Genomic DNA, 18151 nt, shown 5'->3' with positions numbered 1-18151 from the left:
TAATGTCCTTTCTTATCTCTTGTAACATTTTTTATTTTAAAGTCTATTTTATCTGATGTGACTATTGCTACTCCAGCTTTCTTTTGATTTCATTTGCATGGAATATCTTTTTCCATCCCCTCACTTTCCGTCTGTATGTGTCCCTAGGTCTGAAGTGGGTCTCTTGTAGACAGCGTATATATGGGTCTTGTTTTTGTATCCATTCAGCCAGACAGTCTTTTGGTGGGTGAATTTAGTCCATTTACATTCAAGGTAGTTATCGATATGTATGTTCCTATTACCATTTTCTTAATTGTTTTGTTTTTGTTTTTGTAGCTCCTTTTCTTCTCTTATGTTTCCCACTTAGAGAAGTTCCTTTAGCATTTGTTGTAGGGCTGGTTTGGTGGTGCTGAATTCTCTTAGCTGTTGTTTGTCTGGAAAGCTTTTGATTTCTCCCTTGAATCTGAATGAGATCCTTGCTGGATAGAGTATTCTTGGTTGTAGGTTCTTCCCTTTCATCACTTGAAATACATCATGCCACTCTCTGCTGGCTTGCAGAGTTTCTGGAGAGAAATCAGCTGTTAGCCTTATGGGAGTTTCCTTGTATGTTATTTGTCATTTTTCCCTTCTTGCTTTTAATAATTTTTCTCTGTCTTTCATTTTTGTCAGTTTGACTACTATATGTCTTGGTGTGTTTCTCCTTGGGTTTATCCTGCCTGGGAACTCTCTGCGCTTCCTGGACTTGGGTAGCTATTTCCTTTCCCATGTTAGGGAAGTTTTCAACTATATTCTCTTCCAATATTTTCTCGGGTCCTTTCTCTCTCTCTTCTCCTTCTGGGACCCCTATAATGCGAATGTTGGTGCGTTTAACATTGTCCCAGAGGTATCTTAGGCTGTCTTCAGTTCTTTTCATTCTTTTTTCCTTATTCTTTTCCACATCAGTGATTTTCACCATTCTGTCTTCCAGGTCACTTATTTGCCCTTCTGCCTCAATTAATCTGCTGTTGGTTCCTTCCAGTGTATTTTTCATTTCAGTCATTGTGTTGCATATCTCTGTTTGTTTGCTCTTTAATTCTTCTAGGTCTTTGGTAAACTTTTCGATCTTTGCATCCAGTCTTTTTTCAAAGTCCTGGATCATCTTCACCATCATTATTCTGAATTCTTTTTCTGTAAGGGTGCCTATCTCCTCTTCATTTAGTTGTGTTTCTGGGTTTTTATCTTGTCCCTTCATCTAGTACAAAGTCCTCTGCTTTTTCATTTTCTCTATCTTTCTGTGGCTGTGGTTTTCAGTTCCACAAGATGAAATACTGTTGATACTGCTTGATACTGCTGTCTGCCCTCTTGTGGAGGAAGCTATCTAAGAGGCTGTGTCAGTGAAGGTACATAGTTTTATAGATTACTTTTGGATTTTGGAAATAGTTGTTATTACTTTATTCAATCATTTCTTCTCATGTTTTTCCCCCTTGCTAATAATTTTGAGGAGTGAAAGTGCTTATAATGTATAAAAATTAGACATAGACAAATTTTTACTCTCTAGAAAATATTTATTGACACATTTTAATTTTCTTTGCATTTTCTAAGAAATAAACATAATACACAAAATACAGTAAAATGCACTTTTCCCATTTCAAATAAATATAGTTTACTCTTGTAAAAACTTTAATAATCTGTGTAATTCACCATAGTATCTTAATCAGTGAAATAAGGCAAAGAAATTCTCTAACTAAATTGTCACTTGTTTTTGTGATTCAACTTTTTGCTGGAGAAAAGGAGAACTATTCTCTGTAGAATTATATTGAGACTTGAAGACTGCCACTTCTTGTTTGGAGAAGGCAAAGATAAGTTCCTTTATAAAGTGTTTAGTGTCAAGAAGAGTCTCAGTTTGGCAGAAAGATAACATCCAGGTCTTCACTGAATGAACTAAGTTATATGTAAACTTTTTTGTTAATACTTCCTAGAGACCAGACTACATTCTGAATTATAATGATTCCTTTGTATCACACTCATCATTTTTCAAAATTAGTGGTTAATTATTTAAATTAACAGTTATGTATGTAATATAAACCCAAGACAGAATTTTAAAGCTCTATTAACAAGAAAGGTTAAAAATAATGGTGCTATACAGGACGAATTTATCCACTTCACGATTGTTATTCTTAACATTTTACGAACTGAAATCTACTGAATTATACAGACTTAACACAGACTCATATACACATATATCCCTGATCAGTTTAAGAAAATGTTTTAGTTTGCTCTTGTAAGTAGTAAGGATATTTTTAGTAACCAGCAAAAATCACATTTAGGTAGTCACCAATCTTCAGAGTATACTTATGTATAATCTATTTACCCTCAAAAGAATACATCACAAAGTAATAAAAGTCATTAGTACTGTCTAACTTCCTATGTTAGCAGTAACTTGGAACTTTATACACTAGCAAGCTTACAGAAGTAAATCAAATTTACTGTAGCTCCAATCCCACCACAGCATGGCTCATTTACATGGATGTAGAAATGCTGGACAAACTATGCCAAAGTATAAACCTCAAAGCATAACTGTGTTCAGTAAAAATCTTACCCAGGTTATAAAGTGGGTATTAGATCTGTCCTCAGCATTATGAAGCACATCAACAATTGTCCAGGTGGCGCCTTATAATATACGGAACTTTTCCCACTGCCTTTCAAAGGATGGAACATTATGTGCTTGGGTATCCTTTCATGGCAACATTTTTATTTCTACACATTTCTGAAACAGTTAAATGTGTGCTCAAAAAATTCACGAGTCTAATAAAATAAATTTGTGGTTTCCTTCTTTGACAATCTTTATAATTCTTCCATCTCAAAGTGTGTGTTAAAGCTGTTTGCCATGGATGTGTGTTCAAAGATCCTTGACAGGCTTGGTTTCAACAGTTCCACTGAGTGACAAGGCAGGTGCTGAGTGGTGTCATTCTTCAGGGCCATCATTTGGTCTGTCCCAGGCTCTCTTCTATCGTAGTAGAGAGCCCAGAGCAGAGTAATGGTAAGAATCATGGCCAGGATTTGTGTCACACCAATGGAGATCCCCAGAAACCTGAGCACCTGCAGTTGTTTGGTTCCTCTCAAAAAGGAATACATTTTCTTCCCACAACCCTGTAAAAGAAATAACATGGTCAATATTACTTTAGATGTATTACAGAGGGTCAAAATAGTAAAAACAAATCATCTGTATCAGTTAGTGGAACCAAACAACTTGAGTTATAAACTTTCAGACAGTGACTCTCTCCCTATGAACAGCTGGAGGAGAGATAGAGGTGTGCACTCTTTGAAAAGCCTGCCCATGTGATTCTGAAGAGCTTACTCCTTCTGCTGGCTTCCATACAACCCAAAATCGAGAACCATTGGTATAAAATACATCTAGCACAGGGGTTAGCAAATTTCTTTTTGTAAAGGGCCAGACAGAAAATCTTTAAGTCCGTGCAGGTCAACATGGTCTCTGCCGCAACCTCTCACCTCTGCCACTGTAACAGGACACAGCTATAGACAGTACGTAAATGAGTGGATGTGGCCGGGTTTCAATGAAACTTCACAGATAAAAAAGACAGTAGGCCAGATATGGGACACGGGCCATATAGATGGCTGAACCTCTGATACAGACTGATCTGAAATTTTTGAAAATAATGTGTCATTATTATTATTATTATTATTATTATTATTTGTATTCACTGTTTGATTATAGCTCATTTGGTCAGAGATTTTCCCCAAAGATCATGAATGTTTCCCCAGTCTGTTGCTGAAACATGCCAGTGGGTGGAAGTCAATCTATTCCCTTCCTCCTCCTCCACACATGCACACACACACTTCTGTCCATTACCTGTAGCAGAAATACATATGGGAGAATTTCTGGCATGACATCAAGTTTTAATTCTACCAGGTAGGGGTTTGAAAGGTATCTTTAGCTCCTCTTCAGGCTAGAGACATCTGACTTAAAAAGATGAGCAAGGTTTTTGTTTGTGCTTAGTTTTAAGTACAAAGGCTAAGGAGTGCCTATGGTAGATATAGAAGAGAATTCTGAAAGAAGAGGAGAGGAGGGGGGAGAAAATAAGAGATAGAAAAGCCATGATTGAGGAAAATGGGGGGCAGGAGGAAGCAAAGAAAAGAAGGTAGAATGGGACTAACAATTGTCATGTCACCTATTAGGTGACCAATGCATAGGCTACCTGCCATGTCTCTAGTGAACCCACAGCACAGAAAAGATAATTCACTCCTCTAAAGGGAAGCTGATTCTAAATTAAAGTGAAAAATCTAGAAAAAGTAAAATTTTAATAAAATTCAAGAACTTAGAAGATTCTGAGATTTTACTCGAACGCTAACAAATTAGCCTACCACAGTTTCATGGATGCTGCAGAAGACAGAGACAAAAGACTTTATTACTTATAGCAATAGCAATAGCCAGGGTACATGGCAGTTCCTCAATTCCCAAGGGCAACATGAAGAAGGCCACATTGATGCCTGCACACACAGAGGACTGCATTAAGGGAGAGGACCCCAAGCTCAGGGAACCCTAATATTTTATAACAGGCAGTAAACACACCTGCCCCTCATACTGGAGAGAGACACTATCTTCATTACGCTAGACAGTAAACAAACTTGCCCTTTTCTCTGAAGGGAATACTATCTCTACCTTCAAGACCGTTTTCTACGTAAACACCCTTGAAAAGATAGTCCAGAACAAAAGCAGCCAGTGTCTTTGCTTGTAAGACACACAGAAATGCAAGAGACCCATGGAAAATTATCTCCCAACAAGAACTTGACTTTTTGAAGCTTTCATTCTGAGTCTGGGGTAAAAGTGACTCAGTGCTTACCCTACTGAGGCAGCTACCTGAATAAAAAAAATTGATAATTATTAAAATAACTGCCTCCTTGTTTTCTTCCCCGGATTCCATAAATAACTAAATCAAGGAAAGCAAGACTATTGAATCAGTTGCTAATTTGTGCATTGTACTGGAAAAGAGCAATGAATAATACATAATTCTTAGATTTCCAAAGACATTGATCAGTAACTATACTCTAATAAGTCATTATTCGCAAGAAATAAAAATCATGTAAAACTAGCCACAGATCCATTTCAATAATTACCTTTTTTAGTATAGTATGTAATGCAAATTAACAGCAAAACATTAGCAAAGTTTCATCAATTTCACCAAAAGTGAAATTAAAATATTTATAATTAATGCTACTTAACATTGGTTTAATAAAATCACTTCTCTGGTCATCATACCTATTTAATACATACACATGTGCGTGCATGCATGCATGCACAAACACACACACACACACACACACTGTGGAAAACCAAAATAGATGTCACAAAGACAATCTCCAAAGTTCAAATATTTTTCAAAGAGTCCACCTGATAAGACTACTCAGAGAGTCTATCAGAGCCCATTCACTCTTATGCTTATCTGTAATCCTAATAAGCATCTTTATAGGACATGATAGAGATCGTGAGTTGCAGAGTCAGAATTCTGAATTCGAATCCCTGCTCTGCAATTTATAAGCTGTGTAACTTTGGGCATGTTGCTTAATCTCTCTGTGCTTCAGTTTTCTCATCTGAAAACATGAATGATAATAGTGCCTACCTGTTTGGGATGTTCGGAGAATTAAATAAACAAGCACAATTAAACACTTAGAATGTGGTCTCATATATGGTAAGAGCTCAGTAGGAATCAGATCTATCTAGTATGTCAGCCCACAGAAGGTTAGAAAGCACAAATTAAAAGAGATACAAAATCTATGGAAAGCAGGTATTAATGGACAAATATGAGTACCACACCTTTTTTAGAGTATAAAACACCAAATGCACAACCTTGTGTCCCCACTGAGTACTGATGAAACAGCCCTTTCCCACAAGAGCCAAGATGGCAGTCACTTTTTCAAGACAAGGAAGTAACTGTCCAAAATGATTTCTGCCACTGAGATATTGGGTCATAAACCTCCTTGTTAAGCAGAGAAATAGTTAACATAGTTTGGAAAGAGACACATCAAAAATTATTGTTAGATTTTTACCTTTTCAGTGGTCTCTGGTGCTTAAATTTTACCCATGTATCAATAGTTCTTCCTATTGGCATAAGATCTCCCACCCCTTTGGACTAATTCACTCTAAGCTGAATAACTGTGCAGAAAAGGTAATATTTCTTTTTTAAATCTGTGAATAAAACAAATAAGAGATTGATAACTAAGCTACACTCTATTGTGTTTCATATTTTGGCATCTGGTAAAGTCTATTTCAATTTTATTTTAAACAATTACATTTACCAAAAAAAGATAGAGTAAATCACATCATATAGGATGGTTTGGAAATGTGATATATTAGATAACACTGAATGTTCTAGAGTGGGAGGGGAACTTGGAAGTCAATAATTCAACTTTTTAACTTGTAAAAATATGGCTAAAAAGCACTTCTAGAGTGCCATCCACAAAACTGGCAGAGAAAGGACCTCTGAATTGTCTCTCCCCCATATAAGCAATGAAAGCACTAATGAAAATTGTCAGAATCAAGTTTTTTAGAACTCTAGAAATTAACCAAATGCTTGCAGCAATCTGAGGAGCATTTATTCAAGAAAAGCACCTGAATCTCAGGAAGAATAGCAAGCTTTGTGGCATTTTAATTTGCCTTACTCCCATCTCCCCTCCCCAGCTCCGCAGGAGTCTTGAAAATAAACAGCAGACAATTATGGTAAAAACCTGTGGTCTGGCAGCTACCAAAGGCAACAGAAGATGGTTGGAGCTCCTTCAAAGCTCCTTTCTCAGAGAAGTGTCATTTTTTTTTAAGCTCTTTATTGGACTATAATTGCTTTACGCTCTTGTATCAGCTTTTGAGGTACACCAAAGTGAATCAGCTGTATTTATACATTTACCCCCATATCCCCTCTTTCCCGTGACTCCCTCCCACCCTCCCTGTCCTGGCCCTCTAAGGCAACATCCATCATCAAGTTGATCTCCCTTTGTTATACAGCAACTTCCCACTAGCTATCTATTTTACAGTTGGTAGTATAAATATGTCTATGCTACTCTTTCACTTCATCCCAGCTTCCCCTTCACCCCCTGCACCCCCAACCCTGTGTCCTCCAGTCCATTCTCTGCATCTGCATCGTTATTCTTGCCCTGTCACTGGGTTCATCAGTACCATTTTTTTTTTTTTTTTTTAGATTCCGTGTATGTGAGTTAGCATACAGTATTTGCTTTTCTCTTTCTGGCTTACTTCACACTGTATGACAGACTCTAGGTCTATCCACCTCATTACATATAGCTCCATTTCATTCCTTTTTATGGCTAATATTCCATTGTATATATGTGACACATATATACAACATAATATTATCTTTATCCATTCATCTGTTGATGGGCATTTAGGTTGTTTCCATGTCCTGGCTATTGTAAATAGTGCCGCAGTGAACATTATGGTACATGTTGCTTTTGAGATTATGGTTTTCTCTGGGTATGTGCCCAGTAGTGGGATTACTGGATCATATGGTAGTTCTATTTTTAGTTTTTTAAGGAACCTCCAAATTGTTTTCCATAGTGGCTGTAGCAAGTCACACTCCCACCAGCAATGCAGGAGAGTTCCCTTTTCTCCACATCCTCTCCAACATTTACTGTTTCTAGATTTTTTGATGATGGCCATTCTGACCAGTGTGAGGTGATCCCTCATTGTGGCTTTGACTTGCATTTCTCTAATGATTAGTGATGTTGAGCATCTTTTCATGTGTTTGTTGGCCATCTGTAGGTCTTCTTTGGAGAAATGTCTATTTAGGTCTTCTGCCCATTTGTGGATTGGGTTATTTGCTTTTTTGCTATTAAGCTGTATGAGCTGCTTGTATATTTTGGAGGTTAATCCTTTGTCCATTGCTTCATTGGCAAGTATTTTCTCCCATTCTGAGGGTTATCTTCTTGTCTTGTTTATGGTTTCTTTCGCTGTGCAAAAGCTTTTAAGTTTCATGAGGTCCCATTTGTTTATTCTTGATCTTATTTCCATTATTATAGGAGGTGGGTCAAAAAGGCTCTTGCTTTGATGTATGTCACAGAGTGTTCTGCCTATGTTTTCCTCTAGGAGTTTCATACTGTTTGGCCTTACATGTAGGTCTTTAATCCATTTTGAGTTTTTTGTGTGTGTATGGTGTTAGGAAGTGTTCTAATTTCATTCTTTTACATGTAGCTGTCCAATTTTCCCAGCACCATTTATTGAAGAGGCTATCTTTTCTCCACTGTATATTCTTGCCTCCTTTGTCAAAGATAAGGTGCCCATATGTGCTTGGGTTTCCCTCTGAGTTCTCTATTCTATTCCATTGATCTTCCTTTCTATTTTTGTGCTAGTACCATACCGTCTTGATCACTATGGCCTTGTAGTATAGTTTAAAGTCAGGAAGCCTAATTCCATCAATTCTATCTTTCCTTCTCAAGATTGCTTTGGCTATTTGGAGTCTTTTGCATTTCCACACAAATCATAAGATTTCTTGTTCTAGTTCTGTGAAAAATGCCGTTGGTAATTTGATAGGGATTGCATTGGATCTGTAAATTGCTTTGGGTAAGATAGTCATTTTCACTATGGTGATTCTTCCAATCCAAGAACATGGTATGTCTCTCCATCTGTTTGCATCGTCTTTGATTTCTTTCATCAGTGTCTTATAGTTTTCTGCATACAGGTCTTTTGCCTCCTTAGGCAGGTTTATTCCTAGGTATTTTATTCTTTTTGTTGCAATGGTAAATGGGAGAGTTTCCTTAATTTCTCTTTCTGCTTTTTCGTTGTTAGTGTATAGGAATGCAAGAGATTTCTGTGCATTAATTTTGTATCCCGCTACTTTACTAAATTCATTGATTAGTGCTAGCAGTTTTCTGGTAGAATCTTGAGGGTTTTCATGTATAATATCATGTCATCTACAAAGAGTGACAATTTTACTTCTTCTTTTCCAATCTGGATTCCTTTTATTTCATTTTCTTCTCTGATTGCTGTGGCTAACACTTCCAAAACTATGTTGAATAATAATGGTGAGAGTGGGCACCCTTGTCTTGTTCCTGTCCTTAGAGGGAATGCTTTCAGTTTTTCACCATTTAGAACAATGTTGGCTTTTGGTTTCTCATATATGGTTTTTATTGTGTTGAGGTAATTTCCTTCTATGCCCATTTTCTGGAGAGTTTTTTTTTTTTTTATCATAAATAGATGTTGAATTTTGTCAAAAGCTTTTTCTGCATCTATGGAGATGATCATATGGTTTTTATCCTTCAATTTGTTGATATGATGTATCACATTGATTGATTTGCGTATATTGAAGAATCCTTGCATTCCAGGGATAAACCCCACTTGATCAGGGTGTATGACCTTTTTAATGTGCTGTTGGATTCTGTTAGCTAGTATTTTGTTGAGGATTTTTGCATCTATATTCATCAGTGATATTGGCCTGTAATTTTCTTTTTTTGTGTCATCTTTGCCTGGTTTTGGTATCAGGGTGATGGTGGCCTCGTAGAATGAGTTTGGGAGTGTTCCTCCTTCTGCTAGATTTTGGAGGAGTTTGAGAAGGATATGTGTTAGCTCTTCTCTAAATGTTTGGTAGAATTCACCTGTGAAGCCATCTGGCCCTGGGCTTTTGTTTGTTGGGAGACTTTTAATCACAGTCTCAATTTCCTTACTTGTGATTGGTCTGTTCATATTTTCTATTCTTTCCTGGTTCAGTCTTGGAAGATTGTACTTTTCTAAGAATTTATCCATTTCTTCCAGGTTATCCAATGTATTGGCATATAGTTGCTTGTAGTAGTCTCTCATGATCTTTTGTATTTCTGCGGTGTCCGTTGTTACTTCTCCTTTTTCATTTCTAATTCTGTTGATTTGCATCTTCTCCCTTTTTTTCCTGATGAGTCTGGCTAATGGTTTATCAATTTTGTTTATCTTCTCAAAGAACCAGCTTTTAGTTTCATTGATCTTTGCTATTGCTTCCTTCCTTTCTTTTTCATTTATTTCTGTTCTGATCTTTATGATTTCTTTCCTTCTGCTCACTTTGGAGTTTTTTGGGTCTTCTTTCTCTAATTGTTTTAGGTGTAAGGTTGGGTTGTTTATTTGATATTTTTCTTGTTTCTTGAGGTAGGACTGTATTGCTATAAACTTCCCTCTTAGAACTGCTTTTGCTGTGTCCCATAGGTTTTGGGTTGTTGTATTTTCATTGTCATTTGTTTCTAGATATTTTTTGATTTCCTCTTTGATTTCTTTAGTGATTTCTTCGTTGTTTAATAGCATGTTGTTTAGCCTCCATGTGTTTGTATTTTTTACGAGAATTGTCATTATTTATACTATCTAGTGGTTCCCTGAAGAGCTCACTTGCAAGGCTGTCTTTATTTGACTTGACTTGCAGCTAAACCAGGGCAACAGCCTTCTCCCCTGGGAACATTTGGCAAAACATTCAGAGGTAACTGTTCAACATTGAAGCTGCCTGAGGCAGCGGATAACAGTTGCACACAATGGGCTAGTCAAAAGCTTAAGAGGAAAAACTGAAGAATATGAAGTCCATAGTGGGGTTAGCAATGCTCTGACATATTTGTGGGGATCTAGAAAGTTACACATGTGAGTAGGGCCTTGCTCAAGCCCAGGGCTGTGTACGTGGTCAAGAAAGTCTTAAGAAGGCCCTAAGATCTCACCTCTGGCTAACCTTGAGGCTCTGTGCACACTTGGCAAAGGCTGGGAGACTTACTGGTTCCAGATATCTAAGGAAACCTCTGTTCATTCATTAAGTAACCACTAAGCTAAGTGAGCAGAAACTTCAGTGACCCTACATGACAAAGACTACAGACTTTACAGAATTAGTTTAGAAAACTAATTAATGAACAAACACAAACAACAAATTTTGGGGAAGTAAGAGAATATGATTTCCAGAGTTGCCACATTATATTATTTTAAATGTCCAGTTATCAACAACAAGAATTACCCCACATGCAAAGAAACAAAAAAGTATGGCTCATACACACACACCAAAAAAGTCATCGAAAAAAAAAAAATACCTCTAAAGAAAAGAACTCCCTGCTTCACTAGACTGCCCTTTCCATACATGGACAACACTAATTCTTAACAAGTATTTCCCTGTTGAAAACTGTCTTCTTAATAAGGATGCACTGGTCCTAGTTCTGCTCTTAAGTGATTCCTTTTCCATAAGGTAGAGAGCCATATCTGAAAAGTCATCACTTTCCCCTTAACCATTCTCTTCTCCAGACTAAAAATTCCTAGTTCTTTCATGCAATATACACACTTTGTCATCCTGATGATCTCTTCCTGGATTGTACTGATTTCGTCAATGTTTCTTTGAAAATAAAACTGACTGCTAACTTTAAAAAACTAGAAAAGGCAATAAAATATTAAGACAGTCCAGACTGTTGTGAATGGTTTGGATCCCAGTGAGAAAAGCTTTTCAGTTTCCCCAGTAGAGTGGACATGGGATTGTATCAATATCTCTCATGGTCAGCACTTGGCATCCTTAGACATCACTGGGCTTGAAGATTATCTCCACGTCGAGGTGGGCAAGGGTGGTTTATTTAAAGTAAAGGTCCTAGTTAGACTCTTTGATTTTTATAAATAAGTCAGTCTTATTACTTCCTCACTTAGTTTATAAAGATAACCTCCAAATAAAATATAATTTTAGTACCCCCTAGTACTGAGCTTGTCATCAGAATTCATTAAATTATGTTTTATTCTTCTCTATCTGGAACCCCTCAAAAAAAGAGGTGTTATCTACAGATTATTTAAAATAAATAAAATCAGTTGACATATCTAGGTACTTTAAATTATGCCCAAATATCAAACCAGACCACCAAATGCTGCCACACTGGAATGTATGAACCTGTGCCCTTGCATATTATTTTCCACTGAAGTTTATTTTAATGATACTGAAGAACACCATAAGAAATTGCTCTACAAAGTTTGTGAAAAATAATATTGAAGATATTTTCCTAGATAATTGAGAGTAGTGGATATAAAACCCCACTTGAAAAATTACTTTTGAATTTTGCTCCCTTTGAAAAAGTCGCATACTTGCCCTCCAAACATTAAAACGATCCAGATGATTATGTGTCATTTCACCTGGGCTTTCAGAAAGCTCAGGGGCAAATATGAAACTCAACCACAGTAATCCCATTTGCTTTCATATTAAGCATGTCTAATTACCCTTTCCTTAATCTTTACTTTCCATTGCTATTTATGTATTTTTTCCTTCCAGTTTTATTGAGCTATAATTGACATATGGCACTGTATAAGTTTAGTGTATACAGCATAATAATCTGATTGACATATATCATGAAATGATTATCACAATAAGTTTGGTGAATCTCCATCATCTCACATAGATACAAAAGAAAAAGAAGAAACATTTTTTTCCTTGTGATGAGAACTCTTAGGATTTACTCTCTTAACAACTTTTACATATAGCAGACAGCAGTGTTAATTATGTTACTCATGTTGTACATTACATCCCTAGTACTTATTTATCTTATCCAATGCTATTTATTTTTATTATTCATCCATTATATCCTTTTGTTGTATGCTGCATTAAATCCTTTAACAAAAAAATAGAAGGTGTAAATATATAAACAAAAGCACAAATTTCTCTATACTGCATATAATTTAATATTTCTTTGATAACTCAGGAGGCATTGTAGAAACTTGCAGCATACTAGGTATCATGCTGAATTCCAGTGAATTATTTACACAATTACTTAAAGTTAATGACTAACTTTGCAAAAGATCATTCCTCTTCCTGAGAGGACAGTATTTTTTTCCGGATTTCTGTGTATAAAATAATTGTCTGCCTCAGCCATTCTCTAAATTCTTCGTAGAAACAGCTCCAGGGTTTACGGTCCATTCTGCATCCCCTTCTTTGAAGTAATTCAGTCTGAACCCAAGTTGTGAGCTTATTCTGAGCCAGTCAAATAATCATACATAAGGTTTACACTTTTCAGTGTAAACTTGGACGTTTTTGTTGAAAAGCAAGACACTAAGTCTAGAGAAGAAAAATAGATGTGTCTCTATATAATCTATTGTACTATTCATAGATATTTAGTCACATAAACAAACATTTCTGTTGAGTGAGTCAAAAGAGGAAATAGAAATGTTAGAGTTCAAAACTGCATTCCATTTCAGAAAGGTTTTTTTTTTTATTCAAAATAGGAAAGAACTGAATTGCATTTATCTGCTTTTCACAAAATAAAATACTCTGAGTTGATTTATCTTGAGTATGTTTTCTTCCTAAATAAAGCCATGTTAGCCCTACATTAATAACCTCAGATAATTCAAAGGTATGAATAAGACAAGTTAGCTAATCTACTTTACAAGCTGCAATATTAAAATTCTGGTCAACTGTAAATAACAACACTACCTTTTTATCAAAATCACTAATTCCCATATTTCCTAGAATCTATTTGACGGCATGTCAGGATGCCTCATTTCATTTGAGGAAATTATACACTTGAAATTATTCTCTGATCTGTCTCCAAAATGAGTTTCTAAAATTAGAGGAACCCCTGTGGCTTTTCAGTACTCAATATTCACAGGCCACATCAAAAAATTAGGCAGACTTCTAACGTGCTTATGAAAATAAAGTATAAATGAAATCTAGGTGCCAATACATGCCAGTATTGATATTTCAGTAATTGATTTCTCATAATAAACATAACTCCCAAGTTTGAAGTGACTGTGTTAATTATCAGGTACAGATATATAATATTAAGTACTATTTATTTTAAAATTGAAAATTGAGTGGTAGCAGTTCATGAGCTTTAAAGAGGTTGGAGCAAAAGTTCTCCACTGATAATCATAAGCTCTGCAGGGAAAAATATCCTTCCCTAAAAAAAATTAAACAGCAAGTAATAAAACTCACTACAGGATTTTCTGTTCTCTTAAGAGTAAGGTTACCCAAACCCATCCACAGGAAATGCAGTAGAGGGACTTCCTAGGTGGTGCAGTGGTTAAGAATCTGCCTGCCAATGCAGGAGTCACGGGTTCGATCCCTGCTCCACGAAGATCCCACATGCTGTGGAGCAACTAAGCCCATGCACCACAACTATTGAGCCTGTGCTCCAGAGCCCATGAGCCACAACTATTGAGCCTGTGTGCCACAACTACTGAAGCCCATGCACCTAGAGCCCATGCTCCGCAACAAGAGAAGCTACCACAATGAGGAGCCCAAGCACCACAATGAAGGATAGCCCATGCTCGCTGCAACTAGAGAAAGCCCGTGTGCAGCAATGAAGACCCAATGCAGCCAATAAATAAATAAATAAATAAATAAATTTTTTTTAAAGTAATGTGTTCATTAAAAAAAAAAAGGAAATACAATAGAAAAAGTCTTCCTATATCTCAAAAAACAACAGTCTCTCATATCTCATTTAATCCTTACAAGATCTCCATTAGAGAAGCAGAATCCTCAACTTTAAATGACTGTGTTTATTGAATATTTGTCATTTTTACCAAAGATATGCGGTTATAAAGAAACTAGCTTCAACAAACTCAGAAGGTGGTATTCTCTCTAGGAAGGCCAGGTCCAGGGGCAGGCGTTCCCTGTCTGACTGAGCGGAACGTGTATAAACCGCTCATCAGACATCTCTCACTGGGTCATTTTGTCCACCTAAATACTTGTCCTTAACAAGTGGCAAGGTACGAAAACAAGCAAAGTGCGAAACCATATGAAGTCCCCAAAAGTTTGACCTAAATGCTACCTTCAGCCAGCACAAATATTAGAAAAGGCATATTTTCCTGTCATTGCTAGCAAAATTCAGGGCAATTTGGTTAGTTAAAAATCTAATCATAGATCACTAATTTTTCTATTTACTTTAATAAATATGTTAAAAAATTTCTGTTATTGTCACTAGCTACCATTATGCATTGAAGATTTGTGTTTATTATGGGCCTAGCAGTTTGCTAAGGGTTTCTTATTAAGTAGCTCTATTTATTTTTATAAAACCATAATGAGGTAGGTACTACTATTATCTCATTTAATAGATAAGGAAATTGAGGTTTAGAAGTGAAAAAAATCTACAAACACTCAGCTTGCTCTTCACCATGTATTCCATATCTTGAAATTTTAGTGTCTAATTGAAGTATGAGCTTTGGAATCAAATAGATCTGAGTTCAGTCACTGACTAGCTCTATGAAATTGGACTAGGTCACTGAGCCTCTTTGTGCCTCACTTTTCTCATCTGTAAAATGGGGATAGTAATACTGTACCTTTATAGAAATGTTTTAGGGCTTAAATGGCATAATGTATGTAAAATGCTTACTCATAGAGTTACATATGTGTCTCCTACTTGAAAAATTCAATGTGTACTTTTCAATCCCTAATTTACTTTAACTCTCAGCTATTACTGTAGTATATACTACAAACAGGCACTATTCTAAGGGTTGTAAATATGCTAATTCACTCACCAAACAACCTGAGATGGGTACTCTGGTTATTCTCATTTCACAAGTAATAAAAATGAATCACAGGGAGGTTTAAAACTTGCCCAAGGTCACACAGCAAGTAAGGAGTAAAGGGAAGATTTCACCCAAAGAGCCTAGCTTTGGAGCCTAGCCTTAACCTCTGAACCACGCTTCCTCACTAAGGAGAACTCATTCCTAGAATTCTGTCCTTCCTTGACTTTCAGGACACTGCTTTCCATTTCTTCTCTACCTACAATATGTGTCTGCTCTGCCATTAAGGGTTGCCACTACCCAACTTCTGACCTCTGTTACATATATTACCCCATGTCTTCGTGTGGTCTTACCTCCTCCTATGCATTTAGTGCCTCATACACACAGATAACACCTGTAAACTGTTAGCCACTCCACCTGCCCTAGTCTGTTCTCCACTCTTCACAGCATAGCATTTTCTACGGGAACACAGCCTCCTAGCCAGAGACCACACTTCCCAGCCTCCCCTGCAGCAGGCACAGCCACGTGAGCCAAGGGGACATGAGCAGAGGTGCTGAGGGCAGAGCTTCACACATTGGATGTTCTCCTTGCTACTTCCTCCTCCCCCCACTGACTGCAACTGGAGGAAAACAGGAGCAACTCTGGAAGACAGGTGTTAAAAAAGTGGCACTGTCTCACCATCCTGGACCCCTGGGTGAACTTGCGCAGCAGGGCTGCCTGGCAGCCTGGACCAGCGGCCTGGTGTATGAGAGAGAAACAGAATCCTGCCTCATCCAAGCCATTGCATTTGGAGTTAGCACTTTCCTAATTAGTGCACACAAATCCCAGATCTCTGGCTGAGTTCGGTCTCCTGAGCTTCATACTTCCTACTGGATTTCTGCACATGGAGGACCTGACAAGAACCTTAAATGCAGCATTTTCAACATGGAACTAATCAAATACTACCACTCCCTCAATGAACGGTTTTTCATCTCTCCAGGGTCCAAGTCAATGTCAGGCACTCTTGTCCTTGCAGCTTCCCTATCACTCCCTGTCACCCCACACCCACCCAGTCATCACTCTGTTCATTCTCCCTCTTAAATATCCTTCACATTCATCCCTCCTTGCCCTCCTCAATGGCACACCTGAATTCCAGCCCTTATAATCACTCATAATGAACTACCCGAACAGTTTCCTACCTAATTCCCTCCCCCATCCCAGGACATAATTCTCACCTCAACTCACATGCTACAAGACGACCTAATGATTTTTTACGCACAAATCTAAAATTGTTACTTTGTGAGGTACTTTTTCCGGTCAGAATATTATAATGGCTTTCATATCAGTACCTTCTAAAGGCAAAATTTGCAAGTCTCTACTAATAACGCACAAGAGAAAAAAGTTGTTTGAATGGTGAATAGGTAACAGGAAACTCACAATTGGACTACGTCAAGAAAGAGAGTGAAAGAAAAGAAGGCATTTGTATACCTGAAGCAAAACCGGCAGAATAGTTCAAGGTCTGATTAGATCAAGAAAAGCTTGAAGATAAAAGGGATCTTCCTCCCCACCAAGCCCAAAGTGGTCCTGCAGGGCTTTGGATGATAAAACAGATATCACCCCAAGTCTGAGTCAGCCTGATCCCTGCCAGCAGTTACAGAGGAGATAATGAAGTCAGCAGAGAGGCACGAGGGAGTGTCTTTGACTTTATATAAAAGAACCCTGAGAATGGAACTTCTCAGGTATATTCCATCTAAATAACCGCTGAGCTTGAAAGCTGCCTATGGTTCGCTATCCGGGCAGGAGATTCTTTGTGTGTTTATCTGAGAATGGAGCTTCATTACTAATAAATCAGAATCCCACGACTACTCTGTTCTCAGTTTTACTTTCCTAACAATGTCTCAAATTTGTGAACCTGTTTGTCTCTTCATTCGGCAACGACTCACAGACTCAGGATAAGATGCGTGCATTAACAGGATGGATAAGGCTCTTTGAAAGCCAGCGCCTGCCCTGTCCAGCCCTCCTCATGCCCGTGTACCCGCCGTGCTGTCTTGCTTCCAGCTCTAACTCGACACCACTGCCTCTGCCTGAAATGCTCTTTTGGGCCCTGTGCCACGCAAGTGATTTCTGCAGCTGGCTAACGCCTGCTTAGCCTTTAAGATTGGAGGCCCAGGGAACACCTACCTGCTGCGTGCTCCCACTGCACATCTCAATCACAAATACAGTAGCAGTGAAGGACTGCCCACCCAGTGTCAGTGCTCTGATTCAAGATCATCTCATTCCCACCTCTTCTTCTAGCCACCGATGTAAGGATCATTTCTACACAGATCTGACCAACTTCACACTAGTACAACTGGACAGTACGTGGTCAGGGGCTAAGCTGTTACCTCTTGCTTCCTGCCTTGGGCTTCTCTTTCAACACTTGCCCCTAATTTTATTTGCTTGGGGAGTGGTGATTTACTTGGTCCTGACAAGAATCCCACTAGCAGCTTAAGGGCAGGGTTCCCTGGGAGAAAAATAATCCCACAACTAGATAGAGCTTGCCAGCAAGCCCACCCCCATTCCCCACCATATCCTTTTGTACCCACAACACTCTGTCATGTTTCTTCCTCTGGCTCAGAAGTGCTGAGATAATATTTCTGGGTGTAGGATGTTGCGTGTGAAAATTATAAAATACAAGTTGTTTCTATGAGTCAAAGCAGACCTATACTACTGACTCAGCTTTCTAATTCTAACAAAGATGTTAACAGGAGAAGAGTGTTAAAAAGTGTTGCAGGC

At 37.7% G+C, this 18151-nt stretch overlaps 1 protein-coding gene across 1 annotated transcript in view; it reads right to left on the bottom strand.

Annotated features, from left to right (window-relative positions):
* Positions 1-1502: 1502 nt before the first annotated feature.
* Positions 1503-18151, bottom strand: part of TSPAN12 (tetraspanin 12) — a 70604-nt gene continuing 53955 nt past the window's right edge. The window contains exon 8 of the mRNA XM_057733958.1: positions 1503-3108. Within this exon, the coding sequence (XP_057589941.1) occupies positions 2803-3108 (306 nt within the window). The 3' untranslated portion in view covers positions 1503-2802. The remainder of the gene's footprint in view (positions 3109-18151) is intronic.

The sequence above is a fragment of the Hippopotamus amphibius genome, chromosome 4, assembly GCF_030028045.1.
Source record: "Hippopotamus amphibius kiboko isolate mHipAmp2 chromosome 4, mHipAmp2.hap2, whole genome shotgun sequence".
Lineage (NCBI taxonomy): Eukaryota > Metazoa > Chordata > Mammalia > Artiodactyla > Hippopotamidae > Hippopotamus > Hippopotamus amphibius.
The sequence above is the reverse complement of the archived record's forward strand: the minus strand, read 5'-3'. Positions and strand labels throughout refer to the sequence as shown.